The 17,344-nt window shown below is 39.2% G+C and overlaps 1 protein-coding gene across 2 annotated transcripts in view; it reads right to left on the reverse strand.

Moving 5' to 3' along the window:
- ITCH (itchy E3 ubiquitin protein ligase) overlaps nucleotides 1-17,344 on the reverse strand; it is a 60,840-nt gene that overhangs the window by 30,236 nt on the left and 13,260 nt on the right. For both annotated transcript variants that reach the window (XM_065645498.1, XM_065645497.1), the window contains exons 2-5: nucleotides 7,586-7,676; nucleotides 4,902-5,040; nucleotides 1,543-1,667; nucleotides 230-367 (exon numbers count right to left, since the gene is read on the reverse strand). In XM_065645498.1, coding sequence (XP_065501570.1) covers nucleotides 230-367; nucleotides 1,543-1,667; nucleotides 4,902-5,040; nucleotides 7,586-7,655 — 472 coding nt within the window. In that variant the 5' untranslated portion in view covers nucleotides 7,656-7,676. The remainder of the gene's footprint in view (nucleotides 1-229; nucleotides 368-1,542; nucleotides 1,668-4,901; nucleotides 5,041-7,585; nucleotides 7,677-17,344) is intronic.

Here is a 17,344-nt window from a genome sequence, read left to right on the forward strand (position 1 = left end):
CAGAATCAAGATGCTGATGTTATTTTTGTTACGGTAAGGCTGAAAATCTTCACTGTGGACTATGACTCCACCTCAAGTAAGAACGCAGAAGAGTTCTGGTCTCTACAAACAGTAAGTTATAGAAAACGCTGTTATGATGATTATTAAAACATCGTGTTAAAGTTTCCAGAAAAAAAAGTTTTGTCTACCAGATATATGTAGAGGGCGGATTTGAATTCAAGTTACTTACTTCTTGTACTTGAGGCATCACCATTGGTGAGGAGCTCAGGATCTACCTGCAGCCCATCTAGACAGACAGACAAATCTCCGACCACTTCTGCTGGCTCTCTGTCACCAACAAGATGCAATGTCACCACTACCTGCTCAACTGAAAAAATACAGAAAATAATTTCTCTACATGACAAAAAAAGTGCATTTTATTCAAGAAGTCAATCACAGGCCATGGTCACAAGGGAAAAAACAACCCAAAACAAACCCCAGAACTCTCTCCATGTTTTTTTCAGTTTCGTGTGGTAAAACAAATCATTTCCAGGTGTCAGCAAAAAAGTTATTATTTCTACAAAAAGGGGAAAACTGGAGCATAAGTTCGTTGCTGCCTAAAGAAAGGATTAACATTAGAGCAGAGATTGAGTCTCGTGTTTCTGCCCACGCTTCTAAAGCAATTAATGTACCTGTCCTCAAAAACCTATAGTTAGAAAATGTAATTCAACTTATTCTTCATGCAGAAGAAACTTCCATTCTACCTTCTCATTAAAATATTTCACGTTTATCTAATGACATCAAGATTCGCAGTTAGAAGGTGAACATTTTGCATCATATTCCCAGACCAAGTGTATTTTCAGGGTAAATAACTGGTTTTCATTGAAACAAAATTGTAAATAAACATTCTTGATTAAAGTTTGAAACAAAATCCAGTGGATTACAGCAGGGTATCCGATATCATACAGCATGTTGTAGTTACCCAAGGTAATTTTACGACAGATTCATTTACACGCTGCATTTACAGTGCCCACATTTGACAGACGGGAAGCAAACATGTCTTTAAAGGATAGAACGTAAGTATGACAGCACAAAGCTATATGGTGTAGCAACAAATTCTTTAACAGGTGTGTAGAATTCTATAGTTCTCTTTCAAGCTCCATGGGATGCACACACTGCCTAACAGCTAAGTAGTTCTAAGATGCATGAAACAATACAACATGTTTCTATAACACTATTTAGAACAAAATAGCACCAGGAATATATCAGAGTTTTCATTTTGAAGCTATACAAAAGGAAACATGCTTTTTCTTCTATTAGGCTTTCACTCTTGCACATACTAGCAAAGTGAAGAATACCACGTTTTCAATGACACCATAGCACACTGTGTATAACAAAACAGATTACACTGAAAGAGCAGGAGAAAGCTCATCAATGCAATCTGTAGCAACTAAAGGAATTCCTAAGGGTTTCCTTCCTCCAACAGATGCCCACAGCACTGATTAACAGACAATTCCTGACAAATTCTGCAGCATTCCAAAGTGTGGTTAATCTTATACTTACGTTTCATACTGTTTGACTTCAAAGTCTCCTGAATATCCAGAGCAGCACTTCCCAGAAGTACATCTGATTTTAACGTTTGATGGCTCCAGACTCGAAAGTTTAATTTACTTACAGGAGTGACGATTCTGAAAAGAAAAAGTTGAGCACCGGGTAAGGGCATTAGTTGGCAGGGGAAGCAGGTGAACCAAGGGATCTGCTTCAACTGTCACTTAAGTTATTTAAAAACAAAGAAATAATGGTGGCAACATCAAATCATTTCTAATTATCACATTCTAGTATCTGGTCACGTTTATATGTAATGAAAGTCCTGACTGTTCATAGACTAAGTAAATTTTTTATTATTCCTAATTTAAGAGAAATATCTATAGAAAAACTACCAGCTCACAATTAGCATGTGAGTGCAATCAGAATTAGAAAAAAAGACTGATTCTGGCAGGTTCACGTTCCATGAGTGGTCAGCATTCGCATACCTTGATGTGAGAATTTTTCACACAGAGAGGGAAGACAACAAATTTGCTCTCTGAATAGCTTATCAGAAAACCTTAGGACATCCCATAAATAGGGAAGTACTCAGATATGCTAAAAATGATTTCAAGGATTTTTAGAAGACAACCATTCTCCTAATATGCCAGCACATACTTACATCATATTATGACAAAGAAGCAGGAATACATACAAAATTATTTAACATTTTCCTTCTGGCTTCATACATTTACTGAGTACAGAAGAACACATTACATCTTCCACGGCTTAAAAATTCAAAAACTTCCCTCACCATTTCCAGGAGTAGAATGTATTACTACTATAGTGTGCTAATGTAATGTCCTTGGAGAACTAGTTCCATGTTTACTACCAGAAAAGTCGGTTATGGACCCAACTGTCACAACAGCTCCTCTTCATTCCAGATCAAGTTAATTCAAAGAAGAATTCAACCATTTATTTTTGCCCCCCTTTCACTACCCTGATGCTTGTGTTAAATTCTCAAATATTTTGAAGCAAGTTGGCCAAAAAGGCCACCAGCATCCTGGCTGGTACCAGGAATAGTGTGGGCAGCAGCACTAGAGAAGTGATTGTGCCACTGTCCTGGGCACTGGGGAGGTCCCACCTGGAATCAGTTTTGGGCCCCTCATCAGAGGAAGGACATTGAAATACTAGAGAGAGCAGAGGAGGGAACGGAGCTGGTGAGGGGCTGGAGCACAAGTGTGATGGGAGCGGCTGAGGGAGCTGGGGGTTCAGCTGGAGAACAGGAGCTGAGGGGAGACCTTCTGATCTCTGAACTGCCTGAAAGGAGCTTGGAGCCAGGGGGGGTCGGGCTCTGCTCCCCAGGAACAAGCGCCAGGACCAGAGGAAGCGGCCTCAAGTTGCGCCAGGGGAAGTTGAGGTTGGATCTGGGGAACAGTTTCTTCCCCAAAGGGCTGTCGGACATTGGAACAGGCTGCCCAGGGCAGTGCTGGAGTCACCATCCCTGGAGGGGCTTAAAAGACATTTAGATGAGGTTCTCAGGGACATGAGTTACTGCTAGAGTTAGGTTAGGTTATGGTTGGACCAGATGATCCTGAGGGTCTCTTCCAATTGAAATCATTCTATGATTCTAAGATGATGACAACTGAGATAGTGCACGTGATCAGGCAAATCTTGGAGAATAAAGAACTCTCCCAGTGATAAGAAAAACCTAAAAGCCTAGATTTTATTTCTTCCTTCTTATAAAAGTATTCTGACAACAGCAGAAAGATGAGCATCACAAAATAGCTGATATAACAATTAAGAATGGACTCACAAAACTTTCTTTTTCCTAGAAAGTCCCTCTTACAGGTAAAATATTCACCCGTCTCTCATGATCCCTTGAGTTTTGAGAAGCCTTACAATAGGGAAACAAATTGATGTCACTATCAGTTGCTGATGTTGTATGAACACATCTGTTGGGGTTTTTTTTAAATCCTTACCTTCAAAGTAATTTTTAATACCAATGTTCTTTTTCTATAAGGAACATTCTAACATTTATATTTTTAAAAATTATTTTAATAGTGAGAAACAGGTATTACAAACGACTGTTTATTTTCTCAGTGGATAATTTCACTTGGGTACGGTTGGTTAAGTCCAGACTTCACAGTCAGAAAATCCCTTCCAAATACGCAGCTCCACTTAACAGGCTGCCTCCTAGGAAAGGAACCCACCATCCTCATCCATTTGCAGCAGCTGTTACGCTTTTCCTTTTTAATCTGAATATGAGTGTAAGCAGCTGTGTTAAAATATTTCCTAAAAAGCAACTACCTTCCTTCACTAAGCTCCATGTGACATTAGTGTGATCTTCACTCAAGTTGATGTGCACTGGGTGTCTCTGTTCACCACATACTGAACAAGAGCAAAAATTGCCCATGGATTATTGTGTGGACCTGCACAGCACAAGCCACAAACATTTCAATTAAAGAAATAAATAAATAGAAAGAAAAAAAGGCAGGCTTTAACAGCTAAAAGAAAATTCTGGTCTTGCACATCTCTATGCACGTAAAGCACAAGGTTTTCTTTTTCTCAAAGTAATTCTTCACAGTGGAAACTAAGGTAAAGAGTAGTAACTAAAACTTCGTAATGATCTGAAAAGAACAGGCACAAAAAAGGTTTTCATCAGGTAGGAATGTTCAAGGTGCCTCAAGAATAATGATGTACAATTTAAGCCTAAGCAAATGTGCAAGCACAAGACTGACCTTTATCCCAGTGTTCCACGTGACACATTCTCAAGAGAAAACTGAATTTTATAGAAGCTGCAGATCATTTTTTTCCTGTACTTTATACTTCCTGTCATCTCACAACACAGACCCTGGGCCAAGCAGACACGAACAGCTGTGTTCACCTTGAATCTAATGTTAGTTTTGTACTCTAAAGGCACAAATTAATCAGGAATTTTGTACTTGTGATTGAATTTAGACGTGTGCAAGACAGAGTTAACTACCTGCTCTGCGGCACAGTACACAAAGAACAGCTGCACTCTTCAGCCACGTATTTCTGAAACACCATAAACTTAAATGTGACAACAAAAACGTGCATGGGACTTTCCAGTTTTCATCTCCAATTATCTTACTTTCCTTACTACACACAGAATTACAGCTCCTTTGATACACCACATACATTAATACAGAACAAACAGCTTCATTAGCACTGGGTCCTTTCCATAGAATGTAATGCAATAGTTTGTAAATATATATTCCAGACCGTAGTACAATTTGCTCTGAAAAATCACACAAATATCTTTATATCATGTAACATGGAATGCCTGGCTTAAAATAAAAATGCAACCCTTAAGTCCACTGTCAATTGCATTAATTTAGCCAAAATAAATTGGAAAACAAACCCATCAAACCTACACTGTAAGATGCTGTTTCCACTTTGGACTGTTTGTATTGTTGCATTTTTCTGTCTTCTTGGACTGTCCATCTACTGAGACTTCCACATAAGGGCTTGGTCCAAACCATTTATTTTTTTCTTTCAGTTTTGCTGAAATAACTATTAAGAAAGAGAAAATAATTTACTCAATAAGATTTCAATTTCAAATAATATTTTTCAGTTGTGTGCTTAGTATTCAAGTATCAGGTCACTGACGCATGACAATAAAGCTCAAGAAAAAAATATATTAGATGGACAAAAATGCTCTTGCATTCCAAATCACTTTATACAATGCTATAGCTCACACAAATGCCTAAAACATGCAATAGTACTTCATAATATCAGACACTGTAATTAAAAATAATCAGTATAAGATTGACAAAAGCACTTAGGTTTTGAAAGCAGAAAATATCCTCTAAAACCTCCTCCTGTCTATCACCAGCCAAGAGAATTACTGGAGTTTATCACACATGCTTGTTAGAAAGCTCAAAACATGATCTGTTTCACTGGGGAATCATGGAAAACTGCTGGTACAGCTGGGGAAAAAAACACCATTAAGAACAAGAACTTTGCGTTAAGTTATCTGTATCAAAGCAAACTTACAGAAAAGCGAACTGAAGGCAAAGTCCTGAGTTCCAACAACCACCTACTGTTCTAGAAACACAAAAACCCGGACAGGACCTGCAGCTCCAGAGCTGTAACTGGGCAGGGGAAGAAGGGGGGGGGGGGGGGGGGGCTGTTTGTTTGTTGTGATTTTTGTTGTGTTTGGTTGGTTTTTGTGTTGGGGGGGTTTTTTGTCTGTGTGTGTGCGTTTTTGTTTGTTTTTTAGACATTCAACATCACTGACTACAAGGCTCCTCTCTTTCTGCCACCCCGGCTACGCTGTTCCCATTCAGCCAAGCAGCATCGTGTGCATGCGCCTGTCCCCAGCATTGACTCGTAGGAGTGTTCTTGGTTTCCTTGGCAAAAGTGAACTCACAAAATAGTACTTAAACCAAAGATGTTACCATTTCCAATTGGCCAGGGAACTCCACTCCCTTCTGACAAATAACAACTCGGTCTCCTGTGTTTCTGTCACCCACCTCAGCTGCACTACATCCTGAAAAAAAAGATTACTAATTCAAGCCCATATGGCTAATCTACCTAGATTCCCTTTATAGTCTGTGCTCCTTTACAGATTTAGAGAAGGAGCTTAGTATAAACTGCTCTGAACTGCTCCCAAAAGAAACTCTTTCTCTCTATATTACAGACATCTTACAGAAATTCACTTCAGTCAATTTTCACAAATCTCTCTCCTTCCCCTCACGCCTCCAGGGCTTCGGTACCACAGCATCTCCTGCCTCAACAGCACCAGCTGTCACAAAGGCACCAAGAACTACTGTGAGGCAGCACGAACCAGTAGTTTTGTCATGACTTTCGAGGTTCTTACTTACCCAGACAACCTGAAAGTTCATTTATAACTAAGACAGCAGAACGAGGAGGTGAGGGTAGGTGGCAGGTGCTGCTCACAGAAACGTCTACAAAAAGGTTGCGCCTGCTTGCACAGGCCACAGCTGGCTTGCACACTGGGGCTGAACTTCTACAGCAATTAAAAACCATTCAAACGTCTTAATAGTCTCCGTTCTAAACACCGAGACACTTCTTCAGTTTCACTTTATGCGAGTCACGGGCCTTGAACGGAGCAAGGCTCAGACAGCAACCACCACTTCGGTCCGTAGTGCTGCTCTCTGTACCATGCGGAGGATGAACCTCCAAACCGCTTCTATGTTTCTGTCCAATATCAACCTGCAGGGACAGGATTTCTCCTAAAGTTTCACAGCCTATGGAGAAAAAACAAGCATGTGACCTCAGTGTGACAGCTGCAGTCAGTACAACTTTCTCTGTTCCAACCTCCTGTCTGGTCTAAGGCTTTCCCATCTATTTTGGACAATTCTTTTCATCCTCACAATATCAGCTTTGTGAAACTTCTGCATTTACCCACGGACCTTCCACACTGAGGGTGCAAAATTTACCCTTGATGATTCTGAACATAGACCTGCGTACATCCAACAGATCTATCTTCCCAGGCTTCAGCTCGTACGCTTCAGTAACATTTGTCAGAGAGCAAAAGTGAGAAAAACCTGGTAATTTTCAACAGCTGCTCTGTTGGTGCTCAATGGCAGTAATATTCTCACCAACACTTTTAATAAAGCTCCTTTACAATGGTGCCCATCAAAACATGCAACAAGGGAGAAGCAGTAAGTCAAAAACAGCAGTTCACATTCGCTTAGCTTGACATGTAAAAACATTGTTAGGAGAATGTGTTAGATTCGGTATTATGTCAAGTGTTAGTACCTGAAAGCAGCATCATATTACATTTTACATTTTGAAAAGGATTGTTCTGTACAATTTACTTAACAGCATTCAAAAAGAATTATTCCTTTTTTTTTTTTTGCACAAAAATGTATCATTTTAAAATGCATTTTAGATAAAATCCTGACTAAAATAGTTATATTTCTGCCAAGTAATGATCGCATAACACCATCAATTTTATTGTGCGACTTATTTTGGGTTTTGTACAACTCCCTAAACCGCAACATACTAGTAACTTCCATTTAATTGTGGGGGAAAAAACCCCACTTTTACGTTCTCAACCAGAAAATCTGTACATTTTCCAAAGGCTTACCAGTGACTTGGAGCTGTGATTTCATGGAAAACCCACCGGATGGTCCTGCTCTGGACCCACTGCCAGCCATAATATGGGCTGGATCTTGAATCTGGATGAAGAAACAACAGAAACATTTGAATTCTCAGGAATTCAACAATTAAATCATCTGGGTTTTGACATGTAGATAGATTAAACTGAAAACAAAACCACATCCATTTTCTAGTTTCTTTCCCTTTCATCAAAGTACAGAAAATGGTTTACAAAGGGCTTAGTCTCTATTACATAATCTGTAAATACTCACGTCCGAGGCAAAAGGTCTTTTGATTTTGTCCCTTCAATCTGCCAATTAGAATGGAGAATAAACGATGTTCTAATTGCAAAGTTTGCTGTACCCCTTATGTCTGAAAATACCTGCTTATTTTGATGTCATAAGTTCCCATGTCAAATATTACCTGTCTTGAAAAAAAAAATTATTAAATTTAAAAGTGAATTTCAAATGTAGAGAAACCCATTTCTGTATTTCTCTCGTTTTCACTTGGTCAGATCTAGTCTACAGACAGGGGCTGTAATTCCACAAAGCACTTCACTAACAGAGGAAACACGTCACTTCTGAAAGAGGGTGAGAAAACCTTCATTTCCAGCCTAACCTCCCCCCTTACCATATACCAATCCTCGCACCCATGGCTAGCCTGATCCTGCACCAAAGCAAGCAGATATTTCTAATATTCTCTGAAACGAATTCAAGTCAGTATTTGGTTTTGGGGAGCAGGGGGAGAAAATGGACAATATGCATCGTATAGCTTCTTTATTAACAGGCAGAAATGGTGTGCTATTATATTAAAAATAGACATCACTTTGGAAATATCCAGATATCCTTGCTCCTATTCATTTTTAAAAACACATTTTCAGCTCCACATCCCTTACCAACTGAAGTATCTATATGTCAGTGAGCCTTCTACAGCAGATTACCCACTGGAAAATGAACGGGTTATTGAAGACTCCAAACCACCTGCTGGATCCAACTTCCAGACTCCTTTCTGCATCCCCCTCATGCCGCGTTCCCCCCTCCGTGCCATCTCCTCAGTCATCTCTGCTCGTAACCCCCCACCAAACCTTCGTCCCGCTGGATGTCTGACCTGGCTCAGGTGCTGCGGCCAAAGGGGGGTTGATCCGCACACCTGGGCCCAGGTACCGAACCTGCGTCCCAAAGCACATCAAACACCACCTGCCAGCTCTCCGGTCGCGTTCTGCACACGTTATTGCCAACAAGGAAGGCAACGCGTTTGCTTAAGCTGCTGCTGTTATCTTGAGTGCAAGGGGCGATCTGTATGAACTTACCACCTGATAACAGCACAAGCAGTCTAAACCAGCGCATGTCTTATCCTCTGCATGCCATGCAAAACACAACTTGTAAAGGAGACCAGATCTGAATATCGCAACTTTCTTTTTAGAGGCTGCAAGCTAAAGCAAAAGTCTATACACTGTGACAGTAACTGTGAAATTGATAATTCCACAGATATTTTGAAAGCAATAAATGGGAAGTTCTTGCATCCTACAGCTTGCTGGTGCCAGAGTTAACTGTCGGAGAATACCACACTGCCAAAAAAAGTACTAATGACTTGCTTAAATAGTATATAGTGTTATTACTGGAGTTCTATACTGTTAATTACCACATTCCAGATGTGAATCATACACATCTAAATTCTGCTAGAGTGAAAAAGCTTTTAACGTAAGTATTTCAAAAGTAGTCTAAATTTAAAAGACTTGGAGGACTATTCCTAATTCTGATCCCATGATTAGTTCTACCAAGCTCACTAGGTATCACTTATGCTTTCAAAAAGCAGTTGAATAGCATCTGGACCACCACAGACATACTGGACAGCCTGGAGGAGTTTGCATTGAGTTTGCATTGACAGGAGAGCTGCCGTTTTCCACCTGGAGAAACAACACCGCACACAAACGCAATTACTGCAGGTGAGAATTTTCAACTGAAGTCCTACAGTAAGCACATACAGCGTACACCATTCGTTCAGAACCATATGTTAAAGCTGATTTTCCTTTCTAAGCCTGCAAAATACCCATTAAAAATTGTATTAGTATTTTATAATTTTCACTGAGAATATGCAGAAAAACATACAGCCGATTAATCACATTTGAAATTACTGTTGTGCAAACAGTTGCTGAGTTAGCACATGTGTATGTACACGTGTGTACATAGTGACACAGTTTTCACTAACAACCAGCATAAGTAAAATTTCAATAATCTATCATCTCCCAACACTTCTTAAAAAAAAGAAGCTACATTACATGTCGTTTAGTCCTCTTAGCTGCCATCAAGTTTCTCATTATTTTTGACCAATAAAACTGAAGACTTATTTTATTGCATGCTTGCTAAAATCCACTGGTGGCTCTTTCAAGCAAGCTCCATTAGTTAACCAGGAAAAAGGAGAATTCAGAGGAAGAAGCAGCAAGTAGCAATTTACCTGTGCCCTGCACCTCAACAGCCCTATTTCTCTTTTCATGTTTTCGAACACTTTGACCCAACGTCTCCTCTGTTCCCTTTAACTGCCGGCTGGAAAAGACTCAGCACATCAAATAAGTGGTTTTGAGCCAGGAATAACCACGGAAATCACAGCGCAGCTTTCCTCTCACCTGAGCACTCTTTCAAGTCTCTTCCCTACCATGCATGCATGTACTCAATCCAGATTTTCCATAATTCATAGAAATTAATCAACTTTGATACCTCCATCGATTTTTAGCTGGAATGGCAAAGTTTGTAGTGCAACACACAGGGGAAGGAGGAAAAGCAGAACAGGACTGGCAGGTGGAATTGTATACATCTCATTTTCTTGGAAGACAGGGCTAAAATACATTAATTACTCCAACAAGAATCTTGTGATGATTAACGAACTCCCCTTTGAAGAAGGACAAAGAGACTGCAAGAACCGATAATCCCACAAGTCACACACATCCAGCTGATTTTGACATCTAAATTTAAGTTTCTAGCATTTAACTCCTCTCTGTTTACATAACATCGCACAAATCTGTTTGGTAAGAAACTACTGTATTAACAGCTATTTTTAATGATTGCACATGATTTCAGCAGCAGCCTAGGGCTATTTAGAAACTTAATCACAAAATAAGACATCATACACTCTTAAATCATTATTAAAATACTTCTAGTTAGCTTTATGACAACAGAAACAATATTGAGGATTCTGTAAAAAGAAAATGTCTTTATTTAGGACAAGTAGTTCTGCCAGCACCTGGATGCGAATGGACCACCCCGTGTGAACGCCAAGGAGCATTTCGGCTGTAGCAGAACATTGGACCCATTGCTAGTGGAAAGGAGCACAATGATTGCTTTCAAACTATGCTATAAATAATCATTTTCTGAACAAAAATATAATTTGAGAAATCATTACAAACCAGGCACGTCTGCTTCATAAATTTATTGCAATGCAACAAGTACTTCCACTGGTTGAAACTGTCATTCCAAACAACTGAGAATGCATATGCAAGTTTTCTTCTACAGTAGAAAATTACGCACATCTTCATCAATATTCAGGGATTTAGTTTGGGCTTTTTTTTTTTTTTCCTCTGGTTTTGTTTTGTTTAAACTCTAGTCAGCTCATACAGCCATTTTTCCCCTCAAGGGCTGATATCCACTTTCAAGAAACATGCCAGAATTTGAAATTTAGGAACATGAGCTGAAAGGTTTGAAAACTGTGACAGAGAGCGGAGCAGCATAAAGGACACTCAGAGCCTGATCACGCCAGTATCATTTTCTTAGAAATGAACAAGACAAATTACTTGGTGTATAGAAAGATTTAAACCAGAACTAGTATCTTGACATTAAAAACAAACCATCCAAATGCTTGCCTGAATTTCTCCGGTGGCTGCATACCTACTCCCAGGTAGGTAGGTTGGTTTGTTTTTATAACCTGCTGCCACAATGTGTGGATTATTAGATAAATTAAGCTCAGCTTCATCATTGCATATGCTATTGTTTGCACCAAGGCAGGTTTGAACAAACGTCGCTTAAAATAATACACCAATAAATCCACACATCCTGCCGGGATTCAGTTCTTTGAATTCCACCTCCAAGGAGGATCTTCATTTATTTTTCTTCTAACAAATCATGAGAAGGAGCGGGGAGAAAAGCAGCTCTGAGAGTGAAAGCAACATAAGGAAGAAGTGGGAAGGAGCTTCTTACCCTGCAAAATCAGTAAGTATAAATAGAAGAAAAATGCTATCAAAGGCTTGAGAGATCTTTAGAGTGTCACCCCCATTTGACTTACGGTGACTTTATTCAGTGATGGGATTCAGCTGTTAAAGAACTGACTTATCAAAGAAGGTAATTTTGTTCATATTTATTCAACAGAACAGAAGACACAACTAAGTCAGAATGAAACCCTACGATTGCATATTATACATACATAGCTTTGAAAATATGTTGGCACATGCTCTTTATAATTTACAAAAATACTGAAATAATTGCACATTGTTGGCTGCTCTAAGTGTTACATTTAGTAATTTTAAGAACAGGCTAAGCTGCTCTTTATGGGTGTACTAATCCACAGTGTATCTGCTGTTTCAATAACCCAGTGAAAAAAAATTGCGTAATTAAAATCTTTCTTTAACCTGCCTAGTAATTTTAACAATGGTTTTGAGAATCTCGCTGTGTCACTCAGAAATAGAGACTTTTAGAAAAAGTGTAAAATACACAAAGTTTTATTTAAAAAACTGCATGCAAGATGTAACATGTCCTCTTTGCAACAGTTAAGTTTTTAATTAACACGTATGTGAGTTACAGCAAATTAATAAGAAATTAGGCTACATATTTCAGAGAAAGTTCAAAGTCACTTGTTTACATTAATACTGCACTTTTGTGTGTGTGAGAAATTAAATACAAATGCTTGCTCTCCTTCACCCAAAACACTGAAGACTCTTTAGAACTGAAGGCATGCTTAGTGGGGAAAAATTCTTTTCTCTTAACTGTTAGATACAATTACTCAGTAAGCCCAGGCAGAGACAGTTCATTTGGTAACTTACTTGTTTATTAAATTTGCAGTTACTTTAACTGTCCGAGTTTTATCTTTAAGTAAAAAGTGGTTTGATAAAGCTGGTTTTATTCTTTGACATTTTTATAGTGTTTTTCTTCCCTAAATAAGTTTTAAGGACATGGTCGGTTTAGTTCAAACAAGTAAGAGGACCCACAGAAAGAAAGAAACTGCTGAGTAATCAACCAGGAAAGAAAGAACAGACACAGATTACAAGGGTGTTGAGTACACGTTGGGAAGGGAAGCAATTATGAGGTTTGCATTAAGGGATATTTATATAAGGAATACAAATAGAGAGGGGTTTAGCAGCAGAATGCAGCTTAGCTCCCTTGGTCGTTACTGTGTGTCAGCAGCACTACATCTATTTACTGAAAGTGCAGTAAAATGAGGTATTCTCTGCCATAATAGATCTGTTGAAATTTAAAATCCAAACACCTGAATTGTTTTTTGAACAAGTGTGATATACAAGGCATAGTGGGTCCAAAACCAGGCTGGAGGTTGAGTTACTGAGCGGTGGTTGTATCTGCAGTGCTATGGATACCTGCACTCCCTGAGCCTGCACGGACACTCGCTCAGCAGGACAGACAGACAGACACTTCCCTGCTGCCCTGCGGGTGCCGCTCCGTTCAACCACTGACAAAGCTGTCGTACAGGCAGCAGTTCCAGTAAGAACAAGTGAGATGGAGGCTCAAAGACAAGACTTGAGCCAATTCAGTATACTAGCTAAAAATATATTTGTGGGAAATACAATTTAATCAGTTTGGGCAGCAACCCAAGTGACGCGACCTTCAGAGGCTGCAATGATGGCAGAGCAAGATATAAAACCCATGAAACGCAGAAGAGCTGCCCAACTTCTGGCCTCTCCCTACTATGGACTTGCTAATGAGAAATCCTTGACATTGAAATAGAAATTTCATCTGTCATGCTGCCTTAAGAATGTATGTTTTCCACTTTCTCCTATCTAATTCATGTATACAGTATATATGATCTATCGTACTTTTGGCCCAACGCAGGAACCACTTTCTCATTATGTCTGCTTACAAATTATCATTCCTACACCCTTTCATGGTACAGTGGTATATCGGAGCCAGAAGTCACATCTTTAAATCAACAGATTTAAATCTAAATATATTTTATGAGCGAGATCATCTGAATCTATTCTAACTACCATCCTGAATCTTTCTATTGGATGTCTTACTGCTACAATTAAACATGCCTTGTATAGAATTGTAATGAAGATGTTCAGATTGGTACTAAAAAAGGAGTGAAATTCTGCATGTATAAATGAGAAAAAAAAACAGTAAAACACGGGATAAAAAATGGCTTTTATTGATAAAAAAGAACACTTTTTGCAGCAATCAAACTCAGTGTTTGTGACAAGACCAAGATGCCTTCACCCTGATAACACCGCAGCGCGGCGTTAGCGCATTAGCCTTCACTTAAGACTTACAGAGATTGAAGTAAGTTGGATTCTAAAGCAAAGGACTAGCGTAGAACTTTTGACTCCCAAAGGGCATAAAATATCCATCTGTAAAGTAGTTTGTTGTCACCAAAAGGAAATGGAAGCATGACAAGTACTGACAGTTACCATTAGTTCTATCCTCCATGGTGCACATAAGAGACACTGGCTACACAACCTCGACACACAAAAACGTGCTTCTGAGCACAGGAGTGTGAGAGAAAGACTAAATGAAATGTATGAGAGAACAAGTGTGAATTTGTAAAATTAATTTGAGACTTTAAAAGTAAACAATACATTTCCTTCCTGTAAAGTCTCACACTGAGTTTTGTTATATGAATGATAATTAGCCTGACACCATATTGATATAATGCAACAGGATCACAAGATGGCTCTATCCTGTGTCATGAACAGATTTAAAATTACAGTAGCAAAGACTAATGAACTCCAGATGAACAGCCATAAAGACTTTTTCTGAAAACACTCAGACAATTATTTATGCAACACTAATCTTCAGTGCTGATTCCTTGTTTTTCCTAAATATCTAACACTTCAAAAGAGAACCGAACATGGGAAAATCTTCTAAATCCAAAATTTCTAAGTCAGAAGAGCCAAAAAAACCATTTAACCTGACTATCAAAACAAAAAGATTGCCTAAGGAAAGACGGAATAACTCTGGAAACGTTGTGGCCAGACACTCAGTGATATTCACACTGCAACTTTTACCTCAATACCAGGGATCACCAGCGTTCCCTATGCAAACTGCGCAGATTAGAAAAACTGGTCCATCAACTTCAACCTGCAGAGAAAAATGCTTCCAACTTTGCTTGCAACCCAAATTAAAGTCTGTCTTCAGACTTCTCAAACCAAAGACTTACATCAAAATGACAGAGAATTCATTCATTAGCATTTCTCTGCACCAAGCAGCCTGCTTGTCCAACCTGCGCCTCAGCAGAAATATCTTGTATGACTTTTTTCTACGTACATATAGTATTTGATACTCAATAAAATAACTGGAAAAAAAGATAAGTAAATAAATGGTACTGCAATATACAAAATGCAGAGAAAAAAAAAAAATCACATAATTTGACTTTTTTTCCCCTTTCAGTAGCACATCAGTAATTCCCCAACCACAAGCTGTTCCCAGACTAAAACTGTGGCAGGCAGGACAAAAGGGACAAAACAGGCTTGGCCACTACTCAGGTAACTTGCCAGTGAATGTCCTTCCTAACTGAAAGGATGTTAGCTTTTACCAACTTTTAAGAAATGTTCAAAGAGGGAAAAAAAAAAGACAAAAGTGTACGTGTGTACATGAACATCATATGCCTTTTGCTTGATTCCAAAAGGCCTGGCAAGAAAAGGCACTGCAGAGAGCTGCATGAGATAATTAAAACCATTTGTGAAAACAAAGAGATAGCCTATTTTTATTTCAGCCATTTCCTTCTCATGGTACAATCCATTTCAAAAAGGACAACAATTCATATATGCAAACCACTAAGCTAAAACTGGTTCACTGCTGTAATCTTAGAAACAGAGCAACACTTTAAATGGCTGGTTCTGAAATACCACTGTTGGAAAACAAGAGATATTAAACTTGGCGTGCATGCTAACCCTCAGTAGAGAGAATCAAACCGGTATTCGGAAGACAGAGGAGAAGACAGTGAAACTGGCATTGCTGCAACTACGACAAACTTAAACAGATTTTTAAACTGCTGGATTTACCGGTATTAACTGGACATTAACTGAATTAACTCCTGCATTTTACAAACCACTGCTTTTAGAAATTCTTTTTGGCCTTTGAAACTCTTTAAAAAAATCTTTTATAATAATATAGTTCCAACACAATACTGCATTGATTCACAAGTACGCTTCATCTTAATACTTCTGTGACGAGGCTTCAGGAGAATTTTCCAGCGGTAGTGAACAACCTGAACAACGTTACAATCTGTGGACAGGAAGGCAAGCGGTTACCTTGCTACTCGCTAAGCAAGACAAATTGCTTTTTGTTCAAGAAACTAGATATTCTATGGCTGAAAGTACTCAGGTTTTATCACGGACTGACAATACACTCGCAAAGTTTGTTTATAGGGGTTTGTCCTCTTTTATCAATTTCATGATGGGCAAAATTATTCTCCTAGGCCCTGTCTTCTGGAACCTTGCCCTACAGGTCAGGATTTTTAAATCACCGGTGGGTGCCTTTTCCTGATGGAGTAACAAATCCCTAAGAGTATGAGTACAGAACATTTTTACTTTATTTATCAAAGACAACTAACCAAATTTAGCCCCAAACTTGTCCCTTGTAGGGGGTTGTATTGGATTTACACTGTGAGAAGAGACCAGGGGCTGTGTCCATGTTGGACAGAGCTGGCTCCAGTACGGACCCAATGCTGGCCACAGCCGAGCCCATCAGCAATGCTGCTAGCGTCTCTGTGAGAATGTATTTAAGAAAAGGTAAAAAACGCTGTGTAACAGCTGTGCCAGAAAATGTGAGAGAGTTTTCTTCCCCCTCCTGCAGAGAAGGGAGCAGAGTGGTGGGCAGCCAGGGCTGACCCATCACACTGCCCTGCTCTGACCATCACGTTTCGGTTCCAGCCCGTTTCTTTTAGGACGGTTTAAAGGAAATTCAGCTCCCAACACACAAATTAAACTCACGACCTGAAACCTGCCAGCTGACAGTACTATGATCCGAGCGTTGAAGCCCTGAAGAGGTTCCAGAACTGAGGGTGACTGACTATATAGTGAACCAACTTCTCAGAATGAGCCATATTCTTCTTTCACAGGGAAACATCCTTTTAGCAACTCCAAGTACCAAAGCTCCTCTGACCTTATGGAGTTCCTGTTATTAGGACTGTTAGACTGTTATTATAGATCTCTCAGAAAATGCATCAAGTTCTAGTAGTTAGAACTCTCGCAAATTGTAGAAATTAATTACAGCTTTTCTTCTTCATTCTTCCACTTCCTTGCACTGTGAACCATGTCCTCTACGGAGCTTTGTGAAAATGCAGGTTAAAAAATAACCCGTGTTGTAACTTCAGGGAGAGCCTTCCTCAGAAAGGAAAGACAAAGTAATCGACATATGTATTGACAGAGCCCTAACAGGCAAAAAGCCCTTTTATATTCCACTTTAAAAACCCAATATCTTTATATTTCCAGGTTTCTAAAAAGAAAGCACCTAGAAAGTATAAACAACATTCTCCACTGGTAACCTTGGAAGAGAATTTTCTCAAGGGAAAAGCAGATAGCGCGGCCAGACAG

The sequence above is a fragment of the Caloenas nicobarica genome, chromosome 15, assembly GCF_036013445.1.
Source record: "Caloenas nicobarica isolate bCalNic1 chromosome 15, bCalNic1.hap1, whole genome shotgun sequence".
NCBI lineage: Eukaryota > Metazoa > Chordata > Aves > Columbiformes > Columbidae > Caloenas > Caloenas nicobarica.